Here is a 27,420-nt window from a genome sequence, read left to right on the forward strand (position 1 = left end):
CAATTTGTAAATCAATGGAAATGTAACTGATGTGACACAGCAATCTGTATACGGGGTAAAAATGGGAGTTCATAACCCACTTGAATCAATCTGTGAAATATGGTATAATAAGAACTATGTAATGTTTTGAACAACCAACAATAAAATAATTAAAAAAAAAAAAAAAGAAAGCGTCCAGGTTGCTAATTACATTAGAACAGCTGTAGAGCTAGCTATAAATGGAGACTCCTCCCAAGCCTGATGAGAGCCTGGACTAACCTGGAAATGGACAGTGTTCACCACCTGGGCAGTGGTGCCAGAGAGAAATCCTGGCATAAAAACACCACCTGAATCGGACAGCACCCTCAGAGAGTGGTGGCTGCCATGTGCCACCCCAACACTCTGTTCTTCCCATCCTGCGGAAGAGTAAGCGTGCATATACCCTGAGTCGAAGGCTCCAGCTCCCCACACAGGGGCCACAGGATGAAGGGATTCGTGTTCCTCCCACATGGGACCTTAGCAGCACCTTTGTGGCAGTGGTCATTAACACCAACCCCACTAGTGACAGCATCAGCTTTCATCCTTTCTTCATAGATCCTTTCAGAGGAGAATGCTGTTGTTAAACACTAAAGCACTTGATGCTGTAAATCAACCTGACATCTTCTCTCATCAATTAAACATGTAAAAATCTCCTACTGTGGGCGGGAAACTGAAAGATAGTTGAAAAAAGGAGAACAATATGACTTAGTCTCTTTTCTTATAAAACATGTGAGTAAAGAGTTCAGATAGCCGTTGTATTTGCTGGGCTCAGAGTGTGTGCAGCTCCAGGGTGACCCTGAGGTCACTTTGACAAGGAAGTGGTAAGGTAAGAGGAGGCTCACTCCCAGCATCATTGGTTGAAACCTCAGATCTAGGATTCAGTGACTTAAATTCCCTTTAGTACTCTAGTATAGGCCATGATTTAGGGAAATACCAGCTGCCATAACAAAGGAATTTCCAAACATGCAAGGGCCCAAGCCAGAAGGAACCAGGAAGACCCTTTCTCTTCTGGTGTCAGAGTAAGGGCAGGGGTTAGAGGCAGGAAGCCCCCGCCAGGAATTAATTCACCCAAACTGAGAGCGGCTCTGTCATCTTCAACATGTGGCTCACAGAACTGCCCACATCACCACTGTCCACCAGCACGAAGCGAGAAACAATACAAAAGACTCACGTCCATCACAGGAAATGTTCAAAGCCAGGTCACTCCTGTAGGTCCTTTCTTATATCTGGGCTCCACTCCTGGTCACCAGAAAACAAATGCTTCCCCAAGATCCTGCTCCACCCACATTGAACAAGAATTTTCAGGTAGGTGATCTAAATCCAGATTCAATAAAAATAAAGTTCTCTCTTCTAGTGGGACAAGGATTTGCTAACATATCCAATTCATGTTACAAAATGAAGCACTTACTACCTTAGTAAAAAAGAGTGGCCCTTGAGTCACTGACTACCTGAGCTTCTACAACAACTCTGCTCTGCACATGCAAGACCACATGGCTTCACCAATGTGGTCCCTCCAGACCGTGCCCTAAAGTCAAGTTTCAGATTTCCCCTCCCCATCACCTAATGGAAGAAGTGGTTTGCTATCTCCAAAGTAGAATGTTTTCTGGATTTAAAAGAAAAATATGAAGTTCACCCCCTCTACCCATGAGGCGCTGTACTTAAAAAGACAAAAAAAAAAATAGATATGTTAAAGGAAAAGTTTTCCAACTTGCTATCTAATAAGTGAGAAGAAGAAACAACTGAATTATTTTGATCAGATATTGAATAAAAAATACGGCTGTATCTGCCCTGTCTGTGAACACAGTGACCGAGAGCCTACTCCTTCCCGTCTGCGTGTCTGCATCTCTACTGCGGAAAGGGCAGGAATGTCAGCACCTCCATCTGAATTCCGTCCTGTCAGTCACCCCTTCTCAGTGGTGTGCTCATACAGTGCCGTCATGAAGGAAACACAGGAGACTCAGAATAAGATCTAATCATCTTGAAGCCTGCCAGGCCTCCCCTCTACCAGAGCCACTCTTAATCACCAAAAGGCATTTCTAAATGCCAGTCACACATAATGATGATCTTTGATAACGTTTGCAATAAAAAAATAAATAAAATCTTCCTGTGTTCAGACAGGTTCATTTAAATTTTTTTTTCAGTTATAGATGGATACAATAGCTTTATTTATTTATTTTTATGTGGTGCTGAGGACGGAACCTAGTACCTCACACATACTAGGCAAGCACTCTACCACTGAGCTAAAGTCCCAGCTCCAGAAAGGTTCATTTTTAAAGAAAAGTTTTTTTAATTGAAAATTACTGATTCTTAAGATAGCTGGAGAGCCGGGGAAACAGGTATACTTGTTCTTATTTGTTTAGCAAATATTTCCTCTGGGTCTCTCTTGCTCCAGCTTGACCTTCTTTATCTGTTATTACTGTGAAAGCACATCAAAATGCTTTTTTTCCCCCAGGAAACCCTATTGGCTGGAAATTTATAATTTCAGCATGAATACATGCAATAAAATTCAGTATTTGCACTAATCTGATTCACATTTAAATAATATAGTCAGACAAACGAAAAACACTTTAAACATACTGCAACTACCATTGACTTAACCAAGATTTGATGTACTGAATTGATTTATTGCTTTGCAAACATAAGGAAATCCTTCATTAGTCCTCCCCATTAGAGATACCACTTTAAAAAAATAGATTTTAGAATTTTGAAAAGAAAGCTAAATAATCCTAAAGGATAGCACTGAATTTAAAGAGCCGACACCCACATCCCACATTCACTGTAGAGAAACCCATCATGAGAAGGGCCCAGTTTCTTCACAAATCCTAGAGCAGCCACCAAACACAGTTCTTTTTCAACCTCAAAACCTTGGTAATTCAGATTATAATAATAAAACAATGTGAATCATGCAGGGGAAAAAAACATGGTTTCTGAATATTTAGTACATTGCTTTCATAGTAAACTTCCAGTGTAATAAGGCTGAATAAATAATTTTGGGGAAATGCTTTCTGCCCTCTTATCATGAGAGCAAGGTACCATGATAAATAACTCGGTATTGTAAATCAATTCAGAAGCAGATTTCATAATCCGTAGCCATCTATACCAAACTCATTATATGTATTTCTCATTGTATAGAATGGGACTTCAAATACATATGAACCTGAGATACCACAAGATGCTCAAGTGCTTCTGAAAGATTAAATTATATTTGGAGGAGTTATGTTCTCGAACGTGACCTTTCTTTACCATGTCAGAAGAAAATGTGGGGTGCTGGGCATAGTGTGCACACCTGTAATCCCAGTCACTCAGGAGGCTGAGGCAGGAGGATCAAAAGTTGAAGACCAGCCTGGGCTACTTAGCAAGACTGTCTCAGAGTAAAATAGGTTTCAAAGACAGGGATGGGGATGTAGCTCAGTGATTGAGGGTGTGCTTGACAAGTGTGAGGTCCTAGGCTCAACCCCATTACCACAAAAGAAGAAACTAAGGAAGGGGAAAAAGGAAGGACAGAGATAAAGAGAGGGAGGGAGACAGAGGGAGGATGGAGGGAAGAAGAAAAAGTGGGGAAATGACTACTTTAATAAAGTCAGTGGGAAAATGCTTATTTAACAGGAAAGAGTTTAATTTCAGATACTTCTAAAGCCAGAGTACTCTTGAAGAATAGAAAATTAATCAACAAATTCAGAATTTTAGCAAAATATAATGGGTTCAGCCTCAGAACAGACTATTTTGTACTTAAAGGAGAGCGTTATCTTTAGTTACTTAGTGAATTATTGGGATTTAAAGAGGGAAAAGCTAAATCACAATGTTAATCTCCTTTTAGGGACATAATCAGCTTAAACAGAATTGCCTCATCTTATGCAGGAGAGAAATTTTTAGAAAAATTATAGCTATCAGTTGTGTTTAGAGACAAGATGCAATTTTTCAAAATCAAGCTCCTCAAAATCCACATTCCAGAGAAGCAGCCTGGGCTTAAAGGGTTAAAAACATTGACTTCACATTATCACCAAAACCTCTCAGTACATGCAGTGAGGAAATTTATTCTTCACAGTTTTATGTGCCAGTAAACTTTGTTTTACACAATTCACTTTAGGTTCACCTCTGAGCCCTTGTTTTAACTGATGAAAAAAAAAAAAAAACCTGGGGTGTGTGGTGTAGAGAATGGAAAGAAAAATCAGACAGACATTTCTAGGTGAACTCAACCAAACCAGCTGTTTTGTGGTCCCTTCAGGCTTAAAGCGTGGCTACCTTCCCACTGTCAGCCCTCCTCCTATCGTTACCCTCAGCAGTTGAAGCTGAATTTGGGGGTCTTAGAGGCACATCCTGCAGAGGAAATGGGAACTGGATCATGAATTGGTTCCATTTCTCAGTCTGGAAGCACCTCTGTCCTGTGCTGTCTCTTGTCCAGGACACACACAGATGTGCTGGTTGGTGACTGGGCCATCTCTGGCCCATACCCTCCTCCCTTGCTGTTCAGCTCACCTGATGTGCGGCCGTGTCCTCTCCATGCCCACCATTCCTATGTGCAGCCTCCTTCTTGACCAAGTGACCTCTTTACAGCTCTTGTGCTAGCCCATTCTCCATTGACCTATACACCTTGTCCATTTAAGCCACAGAAACCCTCAGGGGCTATCCTTTGCCACACTTGCACCACAGGAGCATTCTCCAGACCCATAAGCCATGTCACCATCCCTACCCTGTGGCCCCCACTTCCGAATGAGAGCAGACTTCGCTTGGCCTCCTATAGCCACTGCTATGGTTCAAGAAGCAGCAGCACAGTTCTCTTGAGTCTGCACTACCATCCTCAAAGGGGGTTCAGCAGCAGCAGGTGTGGCCTGGGGACATGCCAGAGTTCAGGTGGCAACCCCCACCCATGATGTTACAGCTCTTGTTCTCTCCTCAAACTCTGTCTTCCTTCTCCCAACCTAGAGGTTCTGTGTGAACTGCAAGGAGAGGGCAAATCGTCTCCACCTCTTCTAATCGCCTTTCAAAGGTGACCCATCTTCTACTTGGACCTGTGCCCTTCAGCCTCACACACTAAGCACTTGTGCTGGCCCATTCTGCAGCTCACGCTTCTCACAAGGAAGAGGCATGAGCAAGGAGCAAGAGACAGCCACAGCACTTCTTCCCTCTGCACCGTCTGCTCAGCGCCTGCTGCCCTTAGTCTGCATGTGCAGTAGCAGACTTCATTCCTAAGGTTTCTATCTTAACTGCCATGAGTTATGGACCCTTTTCTCTGTGTCTTCACTTTTATGACAGTGTTACTACTTCTACTGTAGTTTTGATTAAAACTCTTGGCAACCCATACATTCTTCTAGCCACTACAGGGTCTGCTCTGCTCCTGAGGCAGTGTGCTTCTGGTTAGGAAGAACCCTTGTTAGCCTGGCATGTCTATGCTGCTTGCACCTGTGAAGCATTCTCCATTTCCTAAACAGCTGTATCTATAGCATGGCATTTTCTAAACAGCTGTATCTATAGCAGGTCATCCCCTCTTTTAACTTCTCGCTGACTGACACATGTGGATTGCACATGACCTACTTCAGAATTGGTAGGCTGATGCTTTACAGAGCATTGCAAGCACATATTTTTGAATGTGTAAAAGAGCCTTACAAGCTTGCAACATCTTTTGAATGCAATTTAAGTAATTTATTCTGAGTTACCATCTACTGTGGTGATACTACAGATCATCCATACATACACAAATACCAAGACAACTTAAATTTGCTAAATAAAATTTATTAATAATTTGAGTGTCAGATCCATTGTCTGGTTATCCTATTCACTTAGGGAGAACATATTACTGTTGACCATTTTCTCATATCAAAAATGGCCGACTCATACCCATTGGGGGCACTACATGGCCACTCGTCCATTGCTGTTACTCTCAGATCTGTTCCTATCAAAGCTGAAGGACTCTCATTATTTTCCAAACACCAAATTATTTTTCCATCCAACATCTGGGGAGATTTCCAAAAGGTTAAAGCCATGACTGTTCCTTCTTGGCTCATTTCAGATATGGCTAGTCGTCCTGCCTCTGTGGGAGGATAGATGAGAAAGGGCCGTGTCTGATTGACCTAGCATCGAGGCTTAGGCAAGAAGGAAGGAAATGATGGCAAGCAGAGCTGGAGAAACGGGACCCAGGCTCAGCTTCACGGGTGACTCCTGTGGCTGTTATTTAACATCTTTGCGTATAAATCTTTTCTTCTATAACTGTTAATGCTGACCTCCCCGAGGCCTGGAGATGGCAAATGCATATGCAGGAGGCATGGGGCCTGGAAAGAAGTGGTACTGGGAAGGAGGGCCTGCTAGGGCTCCTGTTTCAGCCTGCCTAAGTCACCAGGAGTGTCCCTGCAGTCCCCCAGGTCAAGAATTCTCCCCAGTATTACGATTTACTGTTGCTGTTCACCTTGCAGTATGTCCATGTTGACGCTACACTCCAACTGCCATTCTGTTCCTTCCTTTTTCTAGCTTCCCTCCATGGTTTTAGGTATGAGCCCAACCAGGAGTGGGCTGCATAAGCTCAGGCTTGTGGCCTGTTCTGGGCTGGGTGCTGGAGGCCCAGGACTTTAGTGGTAGGGAAACACATGTGTCCAAAGGAGTCATTTTCCATCATGTGGGTCCAATGCGCCAATACATGGGCCATGGTACCAGGGGAAGGATCCTCCTCCCTGGGAAGGATGTCAGGCCAGATGTCTAAATCCTAACAAGCAGCTTCAAACCTCTATGCTCTTCAGCATCTCAGATTCCTGGCCATCCATCTCTTTGCTCTCTGAGAGTGGGGCTATAAAGTAGTTTCCTGCAACCAAGAGACGTCTCAGTGGGTTTTATCTGCTTTCCACCCCTCAGGCTTCCTGAGCTCAAGGAAAGAAGGGGGCAAGAGAAAAGCGTGCATTATTGGATGATGGTGATAAGAAACTATGTGAATGTGACTTCTAACGTAGGACAGGATGAAGTTGTTTGTTTTTTTAATCTCATATTTCATGCAGGGCTGGGCTGAGGATGTGGCAGGCATGGCGTATGCCCTACGTTCACTGCCAGAGGGGGCTCCCTGCCTGCCACAGGTGAGCCAGCTCTGGGGTGCCTGCCCTTTATGGGGGAAGGAGGGTGGAGAGGGCCCGTGGGGGAGGGGTGGGGAGGACTGGTCCCCAGGAGGACTCCCTCAGAATCCAAAACCTCATTCCGTGAATGTAGTTTTCTCAGCTCAGAAATGAAATTGCAACAGATCCAACCCTTACGTGTCAATTATTTATTGCACCCTCTTCTCTGGGACACTACAGAAGAATGTAAAGCATGTATGCACATGTATGCAAAGCTTTTGAATCTAAATCTTGAATCTAAATCTGAATGCTTTACTTCTCTGATACTGCCCATACATTTCAATTTGAAGTGTTAACTCTATTCCATTAAAGCCTATGAACGCCAACCCCCCAAAAACATATTTTTATGTCTTACTTTATAAATAAGACATTGAATTATGACCCTGAACATAATACATTTTGATCTTTTTAAAAAAATAAGTTTACAATTTTCACTCTTGATTGTCAATGACATGTTCACCCCCCAACCCCACCCCTGCCTTTTCTCTTTACTGTTCAGCAAAGGTCTTACTCCTTTGTGTGTTTGGCAACTGATCTCTCTGCCACACCCCCTCCAAATTCAGAGCTCTTTTGCAAATTCACCATGTTAAATTCATCCCATTCTCTATTTTTTGGTGGTTCTTTATTTAAAATCTTATTGAGAATGGCCAGCCCTGCCTGTCCCAGCTCTCCACATCTTAAAGCATTAAGCACATCCCACCAATGGCTTTCAAACTCAAGTGCTAGAAATACCGTCACAAGAGAAGCGAAGTGTGGTTCATGGATTAACCCTGAAACCTTTATTTTATGTTGAAGGCAAAAAAAAAAAAAAGTTAAATCATTTAAATGCATGTCTAACTCATTCAACCTATTCTACAACTAGGTCTTGATAATGCATCCTTTGGCTCCTGTAAACAGCCGTCTGAAACCCACCTATAATATTTGCTTATAGGCTTTTCCAGCTCTGTTCTTAATGTCCTTTGCCTTCCCTCTTTTGGCAGTGGTCAGTATATATCCGAGCCGCTGTCCGAAAAGAGAAAGGCCTGCCCATTCTTGTTGAGCTGCTCCGAATAGACAACGACCGTGTGGTGTGTGCGGTGGCCACGGCGCTCCGGAACATGGCCTTGGACGTCAGAAATAAGGAACTCATCGGTATGTTCTCTGACTCACAGAATCCCAGTTTCTCAGTGAAAATGCTTTCTTATGGGATGTGTGTGGCGAGACCCACGTGTGGTGACACATATGTGAGCAGATGCCGTGCGTTTATTAGCAGCCTCATGTTTTCCAGGTCTCCTGCTTCAAATCCAGTGAACTATGATCATTTACAATTTAGAGGGAAAGGTGGTTTTGTTGACCTTTTTCATCCTTGCAAATTAAAAGTACCACATGCTGAGCACTTCATCCTGTCATCCTGAGTCCCTCAGAAGACTGTGTTTGCCTCCCACTTGTGAGCTGAGGAATCCTGATGGGGTACACATCCCTTTGCTCCCCATCTCTATTTTCAATTTATTTAGGATGAGACCATACTGAATCCTTAATCCTATTTTTTTTTCTAAATCACCACCCCATGAGATACTGAGGACCTTTTATTGTTGATTCATTGAAGAGGCAATACACTCACATATTTATTCAACAAACCTGTGTTTATAATCTACTTCACACCCGGCCAATTCTAGGGCTGGAGATTTATATCAATGAGTGAGACTAAGAGAAAGTATTGACCTTGTGGAGTTTGCATTCAGGAGGGGGGAGGGGTCCGATCAACAAATGATGCACACAGTGTCTTAGGAAGGTTTCACAGGGAGAAATGGAGCAGAGCAAATAAGGCTGTGATTGGTAAGGTTTCGAGTTCTTTTTCAATTCACAAGACACACAGTTAATCTTTCTAAAGTGTATAGTTTTAGTGCCATTTGGTAATTCCCAGTGTTATGTAACCAGGACCTCTGACAAGATCCAGAATGTTGTCACCATCACGAAGGGCCATCCATGTGTATTAAACAACCCTGTCCTCCCCCTCCTCCCCGCCTCGGGCAGCCACAAGCTGCTTTCTGTCCGTGGGTTGCCCTGCTCTGAACCTTTCAGGTGCTCGGAGCCAGGTCATATTATTTCTTTCCTTTCCTTTGCTCAGTTTGGTGTAATCTCATGTGTCTATTTTTGTTTCATTACCTAAGCTTTTGGAGTCAGATACAGAAGAAAATCATTGCCTGGACTGATATTGTGTAGATTTTCCCATTTTCTTCTGTGAGTTCTATTGTTTCAAGTCTCCTGTGTAGATATTTAATCCATTTTTAGTTCTTTTTTTGTAGATGATGTAATGTAAGGGTGCAGTTTCATTCTTCTGCCTGTGGATATCCAGTTTATTGGTGGAATTTTAAATGAGAGGTCAAGGTAGGAGTGGTCAGAAGGTAACTCTTGAGCCAATACTTAAGGGAAGCAGATAGCCATGCAGATATTTAGGGGGAAGAGAATACAAGGGGCAGCCCCTGCAGTCAGCTCCCTGGAGTGAGAGCTGGGAGCAAGGCTTCAAGGAACCTAATGTGTCTGGTAGGGCAGGTGGTGGGAGCCCAAGTCAGAGACATCTCCTAGTGCCTCTCTCTTTGTAGGTAAAGAGGCCAAGCTGGGGAAGGATGAGGCTTGGGGAAGGATGAACTCACAGAAATTTGGTGGAAAATCACTGTGGTCTCCATGGACTATTGTCCTGATGTATAGGCATCTGGTATTGAGATGATTCCTGTAGGGTTGTTGGTCAGTTTAGAGAACACAGTCTGGCAGACAGAGCAGGTAACAGGTGTCAGTGGACAGCATCTGGAGACTGGGCCAGCTACTATGGCCAAAATGCAGCTTACTTGTGGCCTCTAGGGAACTGGGAGAAATAAGATATGAGTGTAACAAGGGACAAGACTCCAGTTCTGAGCAGCTGGAAGACCAGACCCTTTATCTGAGAACCAGACACTTTTTCTGCCATTTCATAATACCCATCAGATCCTTCAGTGAAAACCAAGGCATTTGCAGTTTTTTAGCCATTTATTCAAATTGAAACCAGACTTCAAATCTGTATCTAGTAAATTCAATTCATCATGCGTGCAATATGTTAAAAAGTAGGAAAAAAAAAAAAAAACAGGCATGGTGGTGCACACCTGTAATCCCAGTGGCTTGGGAAGCTGAGGCCAAGAGGAACACAAGTTCAAAGATGGCCTAAGCAACTTAGCAAGACCCTGTCTCAAAATAAAAAATAAAAACTGGCTGGGGATGTGTCTCAGTGATTAAGTGCCCCTAGGCTCAATGCTGGTACCAAAAAAAAAAAAAAAAGGCTTGAAATTTGATATTTATAGTTAGTTTGAGTTTAATCTAATTTTTTGTGATTTAAGTATATTTTGTATATTTGAACTAGGTCATTAGCTCAAAAGGCCAAAGTACCCTCTCCATATACACTTTTGTTTTCCTTGGACAGATAGCACTGGGGCTTCCAAAAAATCCTCTCTCCTCTGTAACGTGGAGGAAAAATCAATAGCTAATCAGTCTACTGCCTGGGTGCTAACTACTGGCTATTGTGTGCTTGTGTGTTTTATTTCTTTTGGTGGATTAAAATATAACAAAATAGTGAACTATTGATTGGGTTTCTAGCTCGTAGGCATCTCTTCTTTCTCAAAAGCCAGTTATCTAGTTCTCTCTCTGAGGCAGGAACATTTGGAGCTCCATATTGCTCATGTTAAATTAAGCTTTTACTATCAAATGTCACCAGACAGGAAATGGAGCCAGTCATTTAGAAGCAGAAGTGAAAATATCTAAAGTCATGGGCTTTACAGAATCAATAACTTTTTTCTTGAATGAGAAGAGCTGAATTTTAAAAAAAACACTAGATTCCCTTAGAAGAAAGAAAATGTGACTTTTGCTAACTCTTCTACTTTAAATATTGCCATTATAGTAGGTGTTTTTGTAGGGAAATGATATGAATAACTTTATGCATTGAAACCTGCAGTTACTTTAAACCTAGACCAACAAGAAAAGGAAGAGTGAATGTGAGGTTCTTCTCCCATCGGCTCTCACTGAAAGATTTGGTGACCTCGTCTGATTTCATTTCTTTAAAGCTCATCTGTATGATGACGACTCCCAATTCTGTCTGAGGTCTCATGGCCAGCATTCTGCCCACTTGTTCACTCACTGAATGTCTAATAAGCATCTCCAGTATAACATGTCCACAACTGAGTTATCCACAGACCTGATCCTTCCCCAATCTCCCCATTATAGCAAAGGGCCTGTTTCCCTTGTTGTGCCCAGGAAAAGACACCTTGGGGTCTTCTTCAACTCATATCTACCCCACTTTCATATCAAATCCATCAACAAATCTGATCATCCTCTTGGATTTTCGCAGAATCTAACACTTGTTAGCATCTTCATGGCTTTCTCCCTGGTCCAGATCTCCCATTGTCTCTCCCAGGTTTTTACCATGGCCTCCTACCAAGTCGCTTGCAGCCCCATTATTCCTGTGTGGTTATTTGTACAGCAGCACAGTGGTGCTGTTAAAACCTGAATCATCATGCAATTTCTTCACCCCAAACCCTCCTCATCACCGTCCAAAACTAGGTCTTTGTAAGGCAGATGTGACTCTATCAGACCCAGCTCCCTGTCACCTCCCAAGACACCACATGTGGCCTCTCCACATCAGTGCCTTTGCTGTGGACATCAGTCTCTGATTTTCCTTTATCACGGGAGCCAAGACCCTCCCTTGGGGCCATTGAACTTGCTGCTCCATCTTCCAGGAGTCCTCTTCCCTCAACTCACTCCATTTCTTACCCAAACACTACATTCCCAAGAGACGCCTCACTGCCCACCATAAGAAGCATCCCACCCTATCTCCTTCCCCGCGTAAGTCTTCTCCACAGCACAACACTGATCACCTTCTGATAGACGCCCCAACTTAAGGTGCTTCTACTTACCTTTACATTTGTGTGAAAGCAATAACTCATTCAGTAGAACCTGTACTTACAATTTGAATCTTGATCTTTTCCCAGGCTAGTGATATGAAATCTGATCCTCTATCTTGATACAGTGACAGCAAGCTCAAGGTCAGCTAAGGGACTGCAGCAGGTGGAAGCAGTCTGTATCTATACTGTGCCGTGTTGCTGAGCTGTGATGTTCAGTAGGTTAGGTGCATTAAGTGTATCTTTGACTCACAGTATTTTCAACTTACTATAGTTTATTGTGAGTATAACCCCATTGTAAGTCGAGGAATGTTGTACCTATTTCTCATCCTTCTTCTCTCACTGCAATGTGAACCCATGGAGGGCCAGAAGCACTGCCTTGCTTATTTACTGATGGATCCCATGTGCCTAGAACAGTGTGGTTCCATGTAGGGACTTAATAAATATTTGCCAAATGAAAGATGGAACTAGATTTTTCTTTTCTACCCATCATCTTCAAACAAACTCCAAGACAGCCAAATAATAATAAAGCAAATTAACTAAAAGAATAACTAGGAAAAGGGGTTTTATGTTAATAAAAATAAAAACAGGTTATTTCCTTCTTAAAATATGAGATGCATGGAGACACTCAGAATTTCAGAAGGAATCCAGTTTTTCCATCATTGTTTCTGGGGTTTACAACTGTCCATAGATTATTTTGTAAGTAAGGGGTTGGGGTGGGCTGGCTGTCACATTGTGGTCACAGAAAATCTTCCTTGGGCTCCACTATCTGAATAGCTCCTAAGAAGCTATTGAACGATAATCACTCTGCCCTGTTAGGTCTAATGAGAAGCCTACAGCAGCACCAACAGGAATGTGACTTGCTCTACCTCTCCATTATCTTCCTCCTGGGGCTGTTCCCATGGTGCTGTGTATGTCTCTGTGATAAGTGGTAAGTATGCTGTAGAGAGACCTATGTGCTCCGAATGATGTAGCACAGTAGCTGAGGTTAATGTACATCTGCACATTTCTTTGCAAACTTCAAAAATGTTAATTATCCTTCTGAGTAGGGAAGACTTTTAAAAAGAATGGCAATAACTAGCTTTGGTGAGAAGGCAAAAAGGCTGTACAATACTGTGTCACTTCAACAAGTTTAGCAAGTGCCACCTGTTTCAGCACTTGGACAGTTCCTGATCAAAACTGCAGGCCCAATCCACACCCTCCACCAACAAAGAAAAAAAAAAAAAAAAAAACCTAAAGCCTGACAGCACATATGAACTTACACTTGCTGACCTCCTACCTGTTCTTGAAAGCCAGCTTCTGGTGGCCGCTACAACCACCCCTTCCCCAGACAGATCTTTACTTGTTAAGAAACATGTTTTCCTACTGAAACTACTCCTGGGACCCAGCAATGGTGTATCACATCACAAAACTATTTCGTTTATCTTAGGTTTCTGTTGTGTAATTCTATCTTCTTGTTGCCTCTTTTTTTCCACGTTTGTGTCACATCCTCCCCACTAAAATAATAAGCAGGGAGGGTCAGGTTAAGGTTAGAGCTAGGATTCATGCTGTATGTAACTGATATCCCATAATGTCTGGCACTCTGCTGTGTCCATAACAGGCACTCAGAACACATTTGCTGAATGTGTCAGCTGGCAGATGAGTAACATGGGTCACTATTATGAAGAGCAGATCTAGAGGATGTTTGGGACTCCCAAGTAGGGAGAGAAGGGCAGGGTTTATGTGGATGTGTTTCAGCCTCTTTCCACAGGGTCTAGCAGCAGAGTAAAGAAGCTCAGATGTTCCCTCAAACCCAAGACTCTAAGAACTCATTCTGCTGCTGCTTAGAAGAGGTTGGAGACTAGGGGAAATAGTAAAGCTCTCTATGTGACTCAGTCCCTGCCAAAGCTCTGTGCTGGACACGCTGCTGCAGTGACATTCCCAGAGCCACAGAGCACCCTCCCTTGACTTCTCTGGGTGGTGGCTGCTTGCCACACTTTGTGGCACGTTGGTCAGGACTGGGATACTATGAGCATCTCTCCAGCTGCCTGTGTCTCCCTAGGCCTAAGAGAGGAGCCTGCTCAAGGTGCAGCCCAGCCCTGTTGCCCTGGTCCTTTTGCCTCATCCTCCTGGGTTTGCAGGACTCTCCCTCCCTCTATCACTATTTGTATGGTTGGTTCTCTACATTTGTGATGACCTCTGAGAGAGGTTCTCTGACATCCCCCTGCATGTTCATATCTATGCGCCATCCTTCACATTGGTTAACCATCTTTTCACTGTGTCAGTGAGCTGAGCTTCTATCCAGGCAATCTTCTCCTCCCTGTTGGAGTTGTACTCCAGCCTCAGTGGGACACAACCAGATGCTGACTTTTTCTGGGGTCAGGATGCAGCTCCCTGCAATATGCCCCTGCAGGAAGGGTAGAAAAAGGAACCAAAGTCTCCATGTGAAGTCAGCAGTCTGCAACTCTCACTTGCCCACACTATTGAGTCACAAAAAAAATAAAGGTAGTTTCTTGTGTGGAGTTTGTTACTTTTTAAGCAGTCAACCCATTGCTCTTCTCCCTCCACAAGCTCTCAGATCACCCTTTCATCCTTTTGGGGGGGGTTCAGGGAGTTAGAGAAGAAGTGGAGATCTTCCTAACGTTCTTTCTTGCCCCAATCAGTTTTAAATATTCAGATAAAAGATGTTTATCTGGCCACTCAACAGACTGCTTCAGGATGAAGAATGCTGGTGATATCCAGTTCTGTCTTTAACTGAAAGTGCAGACTGAATGAAGAAAGTGGAAATTCTGTCCACGAATGACAACCACCCCTTCCCCAGACAGATCTTTACTTGTTGAGAAACATGTTTTCCTTTGGAGAACGAGGATGGTGGGGAGACAGAGGGGGAAATCTTCATCATATCAGTGCTATCCTGAATGCTGCATAGCTTTGTACACATTGCCTTTTATTTGGAGATCCCACAGCTGAATTTTTAAGAGGTATTTTATGCAATTCTAGACCTGGAAAAGGCTTATTTTTATTCAAACTTTGAAATATACTCTTTGCTCAAACCCTTAATCATGCACAAGAGCATGTTCTCTGGGGAACCAACAGATACCTGCAAATGCTTCTCAAGAAATAATTCCTCAAAGTCTGCCTGGCTTCTGCAGCCCAGGATTGAAATAAGTTCCAGGTATCATCTGTCTGCCTGTGGAATACCATGTTGCCTGCACAGCATCTCCTGGCAGAAATGGAGAGCAGAGGGCTCTGAAATCTCAGGGCTTCCTACCAGTTAAAATAGATGCCATGTGCTTTATTATGTTCCCATCTTGGGAACGTAGGTTTTATGTGGCAAAATCCCCTGGGGTATGGGCACCCCATTAAGAAACTGACCCCTTATGGGTCACACATCTCATGTCACCATAGGCACCCTCTTTCCCTGTGCTTTTGACCCTGGTGAATTTGTGCCTGGGGAAGACTTGAGGCTCTGGAAACCTCCATGCAACCCAGGGAGGGAGGGTGCTATTTTTATTCCTGAGGATATGTAAGCTTCACTTTATTAAGTAGATATGAGGACATTTTTAGAAACATACCTTCTCTACTTTTCAAAACATGCTCTTGAGCCCAGGGCAGATGTTGTTTTAATTAAAACATATGCAATTTCAATTAGTATTTTAAGAAGAAGCCTGATTTCCTAGACAAGGTGATTTATCAGAGCACTCTGCTGGCTCTCCTTAATAACTTGATTTTCACAAGCCACATTTGAACAGACGGAAAGTGCTGTACTTTGGCAGAAACTTCCCATCTTCTGATGAGGTGTCTGTGCTGGAGTGCTCTCCTCCTGACCCCAGAATCAGATCTTACCAGTGCTCCCTCCCTTTTCTGTGAAGCCATGGGTCCTTTGCTAATTAACTTTAGACACCTATTGGGGAATTTTGGCGGCTGGGTCTGGCAGATAAGAATTCCTTGGAAGGGGAGTTGTAAATAAATCAAAGAGCCAATAATTATTTTATTAAACAAGGCTTTAATGATTCATCCCTTGGAAATACTCTGTAAGGGGAAAGGCAAAATTGAGAAATTTCCGGTTGATTCAAATTCAGGACCTCAACTCAAAGCCTTCAAGAGAGAGACAGAGACAGACACAAATACAAGAGAGACAGAGGCAGAGGCAGAGAGAAAGAGATCCATTCAGCTTCACTTTGACTATTTAGGTATTCATTTTTATGCCTGGCAAACAATTTCAGAGGAAAAGGTTTAGAGAAGTGGAAGAGGAGAAAAAGAAAGGGTTCCCCTCGAATATCCCAAACAGATCTTGAGAATCTAAAAATAGAAAAGAGGATTTAAGCAGGATAATGTTTTAAAATTGTATTCCTTTTGAAGTGTAAATTATACCCCTTGTGAAGGAAATAAAATAAGGAAAGGAAAGAAGAAAAGTCTTAATCGTGTGGCAAGAAATTGCAAATTTTACTCTGGAACAGGAGAAAGAATGGATTAGGAAACAGTTTAAGTTTAAAGACAATATTCTTTTAATCATTCTGACTTAAAATTTGGTTGTGTTTATTATGCTGCAATAACTGAGCATTTCGCTTAAAAAGAAAGGTGTAGAATGAATTGGACATAACTTTCCTGTGTTCTCGTATGAATACATGACCAGCGTAACTCCACATCATGTACAGTCAAAAGAATGGGAAATCATACGCCATGCATGTATAATATGTCAAAATACATTCTACTGGCATGTATAACTAAAGAGAGCAATTTAAAAAAAAATAAGAATGGTGTCAGCTAGTGCCCTAAATCTGTCTGGCCAGTGGTTCTGCCCAGAGGGGACACAGGGCAATAAGAAGAGTGGACACCTTGGAGAGTCAAGCAGCCTGAGCAGGAGGGAGGCAGGAGACCTTGAGCCAGAGAGGATCTAAGAGCTTGGCAGTGCAGCCCTGAAGCCCCTGGGTAGGGAGGCCCAACCAGGATACTGGTTTGTGAAATGACTCAGACTATAGCAGCAGTCCCTGCTCCAAAGCCCAATGTGTCCATCTGCAGACAGGAGTACAGGAACATGTAGGGAGAAAAAAGGAGAGGCAAAGAATCTAGCCCCTCCTCAGAATGTCCTGAATTTTTTTTGTAGAAACTTAGTAGAAATTCAGAGTTTTTTTTTTTCCTATTCCCTAGAAAGTTCATGAAAATTTACTGCCTATCAGAGTAGCCTGGTATTTTAAAGATGTAAAATAAAATTTTCTATTCAATTTTGTGTATTTCATCTTTAAGCAATGTCAGGAAAAATGAATTACTTTGTAGAAAAGAGTAATTAAAAAAAAAAGTGGGTTTTTTCATACATAATGTCCTTTGAGTTCCAGATTGTATCACCTTGGTCATTTGGTACAGGCAACTGAACTTGGGGAGTACAGGCTGGGCTGATGCAGACAGATGTTAATGTGCAATGTACTGCTTTTTAATTAAGAACCAGTTATATTGCAACATCACCGCGGAGGTTATTCAATGTTCAAGATAGACCAAAAGATAAAAATCCCCCTGGCCCTCACCTTGAGGCCTGAACAGTTTAATTTACTTGTCAGAAAGGAAAGTTATGGCCATGAAATGGAAAGTGGATGTATTAAATTTTTAATTGAATATTAAGTTCACAGACTAATACCTGCAGCGTGTGTATGAGTCTGGTTCATTTTAAGAGTGACCTTCTTTCTCTGGAAATGTTAGAAACCTCATAGTTCTGACTTTCAAGTCATCATCAACTTTACTTGTCAAACTCTAACCCAAGCCCTGGTTCCCTGCTTTCTGCCATTTTCCCAGTGACCAGTGCATGGAAACTGATTTATTCCTTCGTCTTTATTATCCCCATGCATTGAGTCCCCCCTGGTGTTATACCGATGCTTCCTCAGGGTGTTTCTTGTGTTCCTTATCATTTCTGTGCTTTCCCCTTCCAGTTCCAAGTCCACAGTAGGTCAAGTCCAGTGCACACCTGGTGTCCTACCTCCCTGACCTTCATGAAGGCCTTCAGTTAAGGGCTACTCCTGTTCCCCTGACACAACATGAACCTTGCTGCCTGGTTTTTATTTCAACAGAACAGTTTTTCTGAGAGCCTTGGTGATCCACAGCACCATAAGCATGTGATGTCTTTCTTTCAATCTTGCTCTAAGCTTCTCGCCACATTTAACATACTTGTTGATCTTGTTTCTAAGACATGGCTTCCCTGGTTTTCTTCCTGCCCCTCTCTTCCCCGCTCCCTTAGCTCTTCCCCTCCACTTTACCTCAGGGCTCAGTCGCGAGTCTCCTCTCCTCTCCATCTATACACTGCAGCCAAGAACTCACCTGTTTTATTTCTAGTGCTCTTCATTTTTTTCCTGCCAGCTGAGTGTAATTCATGTAAATTTTGTGTAATTTCTGTTCTGCCAGAAGAATGTCCTTCTGCAATTTCGTATAGCACAGGTCTTAAGGCTGAGTTCCCTCCGCTTTTTGTTTGTTGTCTGAAAATATCTTCATTTTGCCATCAGGCATTCAGGGTATTTCTGCTCTATAACATTCTGAGATGGCATTTTTATTTCTTCTTTCAGCTCTTTAAAATCTCCCTTGCATTGTCCTGGGTTTTCCTTTGCTTCTGGTGAGGACAGCCCCTCTGCTGTCGTTCCCCTGCCTGTTTTCATGCTACCTGCTTTTAAGCTACGGGGTTGTGGTGCACTCTAGTATTTCTCCGACTCCGCTCACTTTCCTCTTTCTGCAACTCCAGTTACAAGTGCATTCCACTGCATGATACTGTCCTGGAGGTCTGGGTTCCTGGGTTCCAGGTTTTGCATTCTTCTTTTCCACTTTGTGCCTTGGCTTTGACAATTTTCAGAAGTCTGTCTTCAAAGTCACTGGTTCTTTCAAGTGCTGTCTTAATCTGCCAAGGTCGACATATAAATCCTTCATTTCTGATATTGTATTCTCTAATTCTAGAATTTTTATAGTTTTCATTTCTCTGCTGAATTTGTACATTTTTTTCACCCATATTGTCCATTTTTTTTCCACTAAATAACACAGATAAAGTCCTCTCTATGTATTCTAACCCCTGGATTGCTGTGGCTTTGCTTATAAAACTATCTTTCTTCTTGTGGTCATATTTTCTTGCATCTTTGCATGTCTTGTTATTATTTTTTCTTTTTATTTGTTCTTTTTAGATATGCATGAGTATATTTTGACATGTTACACATGGAGTGTAATTTATTCTAATTAGTATCCCATTCTTGTGGTTGTACATGATGTGGAGTTTCATTGGTCGTGTATTCATATATGAACATAGGAAAGTTATGTCCAATTCATTCTACTGTCTTTCCTATTTCTACCCCTGTCCTGTTCTTAGATGCCAGGCATTTTGTATTAAAAGGATATAATAGACTAAATTAAATAATTTATTTCTTCCCAGAGAGAACAGCCTATTTCTTCTAGGGGGTGGCTGAGGTGGTAGGGTTGAGCTAATTAATGCATATTATAGCTCTCTCTGGGCTTTTTGCTCAGCCTAGTTGTATCTTCAGTTAAACTCACTTTTCCACTGAGTTCAAACATTTCAGGAGCATGATCGGTAGCTAACCTACCGTGGGACTTGGAAGCTGAGCACCTACGGTTTCCAGAGCTTTCTCCACGCATCACCCTCCAGCTCAGTCACCCGTTATCTGAGCCACAGGCCACCTCCCTCTCTTCCTCTCTCTCTTCTTCTCCCTCCCTGTCTTCCCTTCTCTACTGCAAAGTTCAGCTGCCAGCTTTCAGGATCAATACATCACCTTAATTTCTCAGGCCTTAAATGATATTGCTTCTACTGACTCGATGCATTCCCGATTCTCACATTCCTAAGCTCAGAGCTGCCTTCCAGCAGCCTCTCCCTGCTCCCCACTCATCCTGTTGCACTGCAGCTCCACCAACTCAGCTGTTTCCCCACCTCAACTGCTGCTTCCCCTCCTCCCCGCTCCTGTCCTCTCCTCTCCCATCTTTTCCCAAGCCCGAAAACTCTGATTGTTGCCCTATGTAAACCCATGCTGTGCAGACGCTCATGGAAGTCCACACAATTCAGGAAGAGTGGGGTCATCTACTCAGACAGGCTAGTACCACTGCAGGAATAAGAGTATCTGTCTCTAGTTTTACTTTTTATGCTTCTTGGGAGACCCCTCACTCTGCGTGGCACTGTGTGAATGTGAAGATGGTACTGCAGGTGGTATGGTTTCTGGGCTGCACTATGAAGCTCCTGGGAGTGTCCGCTGTGTCTTCCTCATCTGCTGCTTCGAGCCCCAGTGAAGGGCTGTCCATGTGCAGGAGGTACTTTTGAAGTGTCATTCCAATGTGTAGTCAGTTGAAGTCTTAACGTTATGGCCTCACAAACCAAGATTTTTGTTGTCATATGTAGATTTTTCTTATCATTTTAAATCAGATTGTAGCTATAACATCTAGCATAGCTTCTTTTGTAATTGACACCTATCCACCTTCACCTTCTTCCTTCCTTACCTTGAACACACTACCACCACATCTCTAAAAAACAGAATTTAGTACCTATTTTTTTTTATTTTGCAAACCAAAGTTTTTTTATTTATTTTGCAAATAGTACTTTGATGTACTTTTTGAAGAACATGGTTCTTAACTTTGATGTATATTGGATCCCATCTCCAGGGACATTAAGATATACTAGCTCTTATCTTAAGGCCTACTCAGGAATTCAAAAATATCCCAGTTGATAACTACTGATTTAGAGTCTGTAAAACCCATTGTAAATAGAAACAGCCTGCTCATTTTCTGAAAAATTGTTTTCTTCCAATTTTGAATTGTTTTTAATGGTGAAAGCTTAAAACATGTATTTTTCTCTGAGACATTCCATTTCTTTGATCAGTAAAAAGATAAAAAAATTTTCTCCAGGAATATTCTGATCCAAATTTCCTCCTTATCTTACTGCATGTAATGAATAATTAATTCTAATTGAGTAGCCAATTTTAGCCAGCATTACCACTATTGGTATTAATACCTACAGTTAGAACAAAGTTTAAATTGTTGTGTATATATAATAGGAATTTCAAGACAACTACTCCCCTTTTTTAGTATAAGCTTTCAAAACACACCCTTGGATAAAGATATCACAAGCCTCTTCAGTTTAAGGAGGATTCTAACTTTATATTTCCACTTAATAAAGCCCCTTATGTTGAAAGACCAATTTAATTACGAGTACGGGCTTAATGAGCTCATCGAAAACATTAAATGTGAGTGGCTACCAACGGCAGACTCAGGCTGGGAAGGCTGTGGGGAATGCTTCAGCCCGCCGTGGGTGAAGATATGAGGCATCCAAGTTGCTGTCCAGCCCAGGAATCATACAGGTGACCATCATGGTTAGCCCTCCAGGCTAGTGTACCTTCCCTCAGCTCCAGTCTTAGCTCATCTCTGGAACCAGAACCTCTCATTTTTCACTCCACACTCAGATATTCCTCCTCACACTTTGTTTCATGGCTTCTTTGAGTGTCTCTGCTTAAAGGTGGTTGAATGAGCAAAGGTGAAGAAAATAGCTGGGCCGTGTCACAGGCCTGTAATCCCAGCGGCTCAGGAGGCTGAGGTGGAAGGATGAGGGGTTCAATGACAGCCTCAGCAATTTAGCAAGGCCCTATCTCCAAATAAAACCTAAAAAGGGCTGGAGATGTCTCAGTGGTTAAGATGTGTCAGTGGAAAGGAAGAAAGGGAGGGAGGGATAGAGGGAGGGAGGGAGGAAGGAAGGAAGGAAGGAAGGATATATGCATAGTGATACTTTGAGATACAACCCTGCCTCTAACCATTCCCCCAAAGTGCTGTGGTATTAGCATTACATTTCCATGAGCTACTTTCCATGAATTAAATCTTCCTATCACTTCTGAAAAACAGTTGTCCCCAATATCTACAGGGAACTGGTTCCAGGACCTCCCTGCTCAAAAACCAAAACCCATGGATGCTCAAGTCCTTTGCATAAAGCAGCAGAGTATTCTCATATAACCCATGCGCATCCTCTTCTACACTTCATACCCTCTTTAGATTACTTCTGATATCTAATATGATATGTAAATAGTTGTTCCACTCTATTGCTTTGCAAGTAATGACAAGAAAAAGAAAGCCTTGCATATTCAGTACAGATGCAATTTTTAAAGACATTTTTAATTCTTAGTTACTGAATTCATAGATTTGGAACCTGAAAATATGGCCGGCCGGCTAATCTCCTCCTCCTCCTCCTCCTCCTCCTTCTCCTCCTCTTCCTCCTCCTCCCTCTCCCTCTCCCTCTCCCCTTCTCCCCCACTCCTTTTTGCTTCTACCTTGTGCCTTATGCCTGGATGAGTTTGAACTGTGCTCTTGGTTTATGGAGGCAAGGCAGTATGTGTTTTGAGTTGCTTTTGAGTCTTTGAGACAGGATGTTTTAGAAGCATCTCCATCTAGTATCTAGTCCCCTTCCCATCCCCTAACACAGGCGTGGCATGCAGATACCTCTGGGCTTTGGTGAAGAGGCTGCCTCAGATGTAATACAGGAGAGAAGATAATTGGTGCCCTTGAAGGTCAAATCTTTGGCCTTGCTTTTTTTCTACTGAACTAAGGAATGGCAAATGATGAGGAGACCCAAGAAGTGATCCCACTGTGCAGAGAGCCTGATTTACCCATCATTAAGTGTCACCTTCTGTGACAGCTCACTTATTTCCCCAAAATAATGCTGAAATCAGGTTCCTTCCTACTGATTCCTGCTATTGGCCTAGGCTAGGAGAGAAGTAGAAGATGAAAGAGAAAGTTGGTGTTGGGGATTGGCAAGGATGTTTGTGGAATGAAGAGGTATCATTTCTAAGACTCTCCAGAGGGGAAAATTGAGGAATTACTCAGCTACTTTCCATTAGGTAAGGGACTAGAATTAGCTAAAAGCATTTGAATCACAGATTAGAGGAGCTCCTCTGGGATCCACATTTCAAACTTCAAGCATGTGACAGTGTTACTATGGATTGTATAGTAACAATCTCTGAGTAACAATGAATACTGAACATTCAGTAATCAAGTACAATTTGCAACAAAGCCCATCTTAAATGGGTAAGTGACCTCCTGTGTGTAAACATGATTTCTTCCATGGTAATTAAGCACAAATTGGAAGAGACAGAGTGAGTCGGGCTTAGTCTTCTTCCCACTTTGGTTTAAGGCAGTGCATAGCTTCTCAGTTTCCAAGCTGGCTTCAAAGACCACCCCAGGCCCCCCAGTGTGGGCTCCAGGCAGGAATGGGACACAGTGGAGGATGTGGAGGTGTTAAGAGTGGGAGGGACATTTTGCAGACAAGAGTCAGTAATAGCCACAACTGCAGTGCAGATCTTCCAAACAAAAGTTGAATAAAGAAACCATAGAACTCAATAACACAATCAATAACATAGACTTAACTGACATATATAGAATATTTCAACCTGCATCAAGTGGATACACTTTCTTCTTAGCAGCACATGGATCCTTCTCTAAAATAAACCATATACTATGCCATAAAGCAACTCTTAGCAAATACAAAAAAGTAGAGATACTACCCTGCATTTTATCAGATCATAATGGAATGAAATTGGAAATCAATGACAAAATAAAAAATAAATATTACTCCAACACCTGGAGACAATATGCTACTGAATGAACAATGGGTTGCAGAAGACATCAAGGAGGAGATTAAAAAATTCTTAGAGGTAAATGAGAACATAGACACAACATATGTAAACCTCTGGGACACTATGAAGGCAGTACTAAGAGGAAAGTTCATTGCATGGAGTAAAATCCTTAAAAGAAAAAAAGTCAACAAATAAATGACCTCACATTATAAAACTCAGAGCCCTTTAGGAAGAACAGATCAACAGCAAAAGCAGTAGAAAGCAAGAAATAATTAAAATTAGAGCTGAAATCAATGAAATTGAAACAGAAGGAACAGTTTTAAAAATTGACAAAACAAAAAGTTGATTCTTTGAAAAAAATTAATAAAATTGACAGACTCTTAGCTATGCTGGGAAACCAAGCAGCCAACTCAGGAACCTACCCAAAAGGAACACAGAAAACACAAATCACTCCCTAGACCAGCACATCCATCTGAGTAGGAAGAGTGTGATTGAAACGCGTCCAGATTTTGCCATTTCCTAGGTTCATTACTTTCCTTTAAGAATTGTGCTGAATTTTCAGGAATGATTGCTGCGTTTCTGTTTGGCTTTGGTAAGACAGAGTGGGATGGTTTTTAGATCATGGAGCTGACGGAGCTGGGGAGACCCAGGCTTGGGGAAGGGATCGGACAGCCGTAGGTCAGCTCTGGCCATGTTGGCAAGGACAAGACAGGACCACTCCCAGAACTGACTTAGGGAATGCGAGAGGAGGAAGGCCGGGGTCAGGAAGGGGATGGGATGTGGGTGTACCTGCCTGGAGGGAGGCACATCTCTGGTGACCTCTGCCTCTTCTCCCTCCTCCACCTGCCTCTCAGACTCACTTCCCACCCGCAGCTGCTGAGAACCAGTCTCTGTTTTGTTCTGGAGTCTCCAGGTCCAGGGCTTTCCTATCTACATATTTTACCTTGTCTCTGCTCAGATATCCAGTGACTAGATTCTCCTCTCTGCTTGGTTTCTTTCTAAATTCAAAGGCATGTGAGACCTTATTTTAAACAGAGTAAAAAGTGGGATCAACTAAGTACCTAAGAACAGCCCCATAACAGGGCTGAAAGGAGCTGGGATCTTAACTTAGAGAAAGGCAGGGGAATGGGATGAAAAAGAACAGACCCTGCTATAAATGCCTTAGAGAAGACGCATATCTGTTCATCCCAAGCCCCGCCCCACCAAGTGGCCTGAAGTTCTGAAGTCATTTTTTTTTTTTTCCTGTCACTGGCCTCTCCTGAGTCTGGTGCCTGTTCCTGATATTCTCCTTGAAAGGTTTTGTGGTCTTGTCCAGGATCCCCCATGATGGCCAAGGGTAGCCTGACCATCCAGGCTGCAAGGGGTCTGTGTCCGTTTATTGACAGCATCAACAATTACAAATCATTGACAGAATGAGGCTGGGAGCCACAGTTTATTTTTTGCTTGCTAACTTTCTAAGACTGTTGTATAGCTATTTGCTACTCCTTTACAATATCACATTTGAACATTTTTAAATGTACCACAGATGTAATTCCTGTGCTGTATTCTACAATAAAACTGACATATATCCTTTTAAAATATATCTAAGAAATCTGAATATTACACTGGTTTTATATCCACTGTCATCCTCTTTAATAATATGTGAATAAATGCTTCATTAATGTTAGAAATTCAACATTGTTTATCTTGCTCCTTGAACATATGATTCTCCCACATTCCTCCAAATTTTACCCTGATTAATGTCTCTTATGCTTTAAGGTCTCTGATTGATCATTGTCTCTTGAAGCAAAATATATGCAAGTTAAATTTTAATTTTTAATACTTCTAATGGTAACAGGCTTTCAATTAAAATTTTTATGGATTAAGTTATTACTGTAGGTGTTAGCAGAATGAAATTGACCAAAATAACATCTGTATCACAAATATTATTGAAATTTTTAAGAATAGAATTTCACTGGAAATACATTTTTTAGAGCTTCACCCCCCCCCCTCAATTTATATATCCAAAGGAATATTACTTATTGTTTGAAAAAAACAGGGTTCAGTATCATTCTGTTCTTATTTCTGTTTTGCTTTGGTTTTATAGACTTAAATACTGAGAAACATATTTACAAACCTAAGCAAAGGTCTTTCCTTACATCAATGCCATTTGATTCTTTGAACTTCTTATATATGTGGTTTCAAAGATCTCATTGGGGTCCATCATCAGAAGTGATTTTTAATTCTCTATTAATGGACAACTTGACTTAGCCCCCTTTCAAACTTGTTGAAGGCAATGAATTAGAAACTCCCCTTCTGGGAAAAGCAATGGATCGTCCATCATCAGAGCCCTTTCCTTTTCCTTGTGACCTAGTCACAGGCATGTGCAGTACCTGGGTTTTATCTCACAGAACATGTGCCCTTTCAGAGCAGGGAGAGATCTGACTTGGCTCTGTGAAATGGGAAAAGGTACATTGTGAGAGGGCAGGCCACGTGTTCTCGAGCAGACAGACGGGTCTTGCTGTAACAGTGTGCAGGGAAGTCAAGGATATGAGAGGCTTCTCTGAACCCCCAAGGCACACATTCCCTTGTCAAGCCCCAGGGCACACAGGCTCCTTCTGGAGACCAGTGCCCCAGGATAGCCTGACCTTGACAGCACTATAGCCATGACCTTTAGGTTGTTCGCACAGAATCAAAGGTTAATGGTGGGAAAATGTGCTTCTCACCTGAATAAGCTTTGGTTTTCACAAGCTATCTCTGCATATACCATGGCTGAGCTTCAGATCCCCAAGGGGAGCTTACCACAAAGAAGAGCAGCCATCTGCATGGTGGGAAGCACCAGGCGAGATTTAAGGGTCGCATTCGAAGCTAATTAAGACTACAGGATGAATTTTATGCTAGATAATAATTTCTTATCTACATATAGAGGATCATTATTGGGACAATAAGTGCAGTATTTAAAACTTCCTAGGGATCAATTAAATATAAAGAAGTCCTGCTTTCAGACTATAAGTGCCACAATTCAGTTCTCATACCACGAAAGTTTAAAGCGATTATTTAATTTAGTTACCGAGATTCTGTAATAAAAAAATAGTCAGGTATTTCAAGGGTTTATCATCATTTTCTCCTTGTCTATTGACTTCCAATGTGTGAAATTAATTTATATCCTCATTTATTCATTCAGTTTACTGGTTCATTCAGCATTTATTGAGTGCCTACTGTGTGCCAATCACAATACAGCAACAGCATCAAAGTTTCTTCTGCTTCATGGAGACTGTGGTCTGATGGTGAAAACAGACACAGAGCAAGCAAACAATATTTACTTTCTGCTTTAGATAAGAATAAAATATGATCGGGGATTACAGAGTAACAAGAGAAGGGGAATTTTGAATGTAGCAGTCAGGAAAGAATTCTGTAAGGAGGTAGATCATGAGTGATGGACAGGAGCTTTCGGAAAGGCATCGAAGACCATTTTCTGGGTACAAGGAGGAGCAAGAGTGAAAATCCTGGTGTAGCAGAGAGCTCAGTGTGTGGCAAAAACAGGGACAGAGCCAATGTTATTACAGCCAGTAAGTGAGTAGGAAGGCTGAAGATGCTGAGGATGGGTGATGGGTGCCTGTAAGCCCGGGGGTAGGGGAAGGATTTGGATTTTCCTCCTAGGGTTTTAGCTGGAAAGAGCATGATTGGTTTACATTACAATCCTGTCTGCTAGTCCTTTGCACACTAGACTGCAGGGAAGGAGAGAGCCCTGAGAGGGGTGGATTCCAGGAGTCTGGAAGGAGAGTGTACCTGGACCAGGGCTGCAGCTGGGGTATCGGGAAAAGAATTTCAAATGTGGAACGAGCAGGACTTTCGGATGGATGGGGAACA

The 27,420-nt window shown here is 42.3% G+C and overlaps 1 protein-coding gene across 2 annotated transcripts in view; it reads left to right on the top strand.

Moving 5' to 3' along the window:
- The window catches only part of CTNND2 (catenin delta 2), a gene marked incomplete at its 5' end in the record, with an annotated part of 876,397 nt that overhangs the window by 768,030 nt on the left and 80,947 nt on the right, over positions 1–27,420 (top strand). The window contains 2 exons of one of the 2 annotated variants that reach the window (XM_081303245.1): positions 6,999–7,073; positions 8,090–8,240. In XM_081303245.1, coding sequence (XP_081159371.1) covers positions 6,999–7,073; positions 8,090–8,240 — 226 coding nt within the window. The remainder of the gene's footprint in view (positions 1–6,998; positions 7,074–8,089; positions 8,241–27,420) is intronic. The other variant, XM_081303246.1, reaches the window with a different exon arrangement.

Source organism: Spermophilus citellus (assembly GCF_964194105.1).
Source record: "Spermophilus citellus genome assembly, chromosome: 1".
Classification (NCBI taxonomy): Eukaryota; Metazoa; Chordata; class Mammalia; order Rodentia; family Sciuridae; genus Spermophilus; species Spermophilus citellus.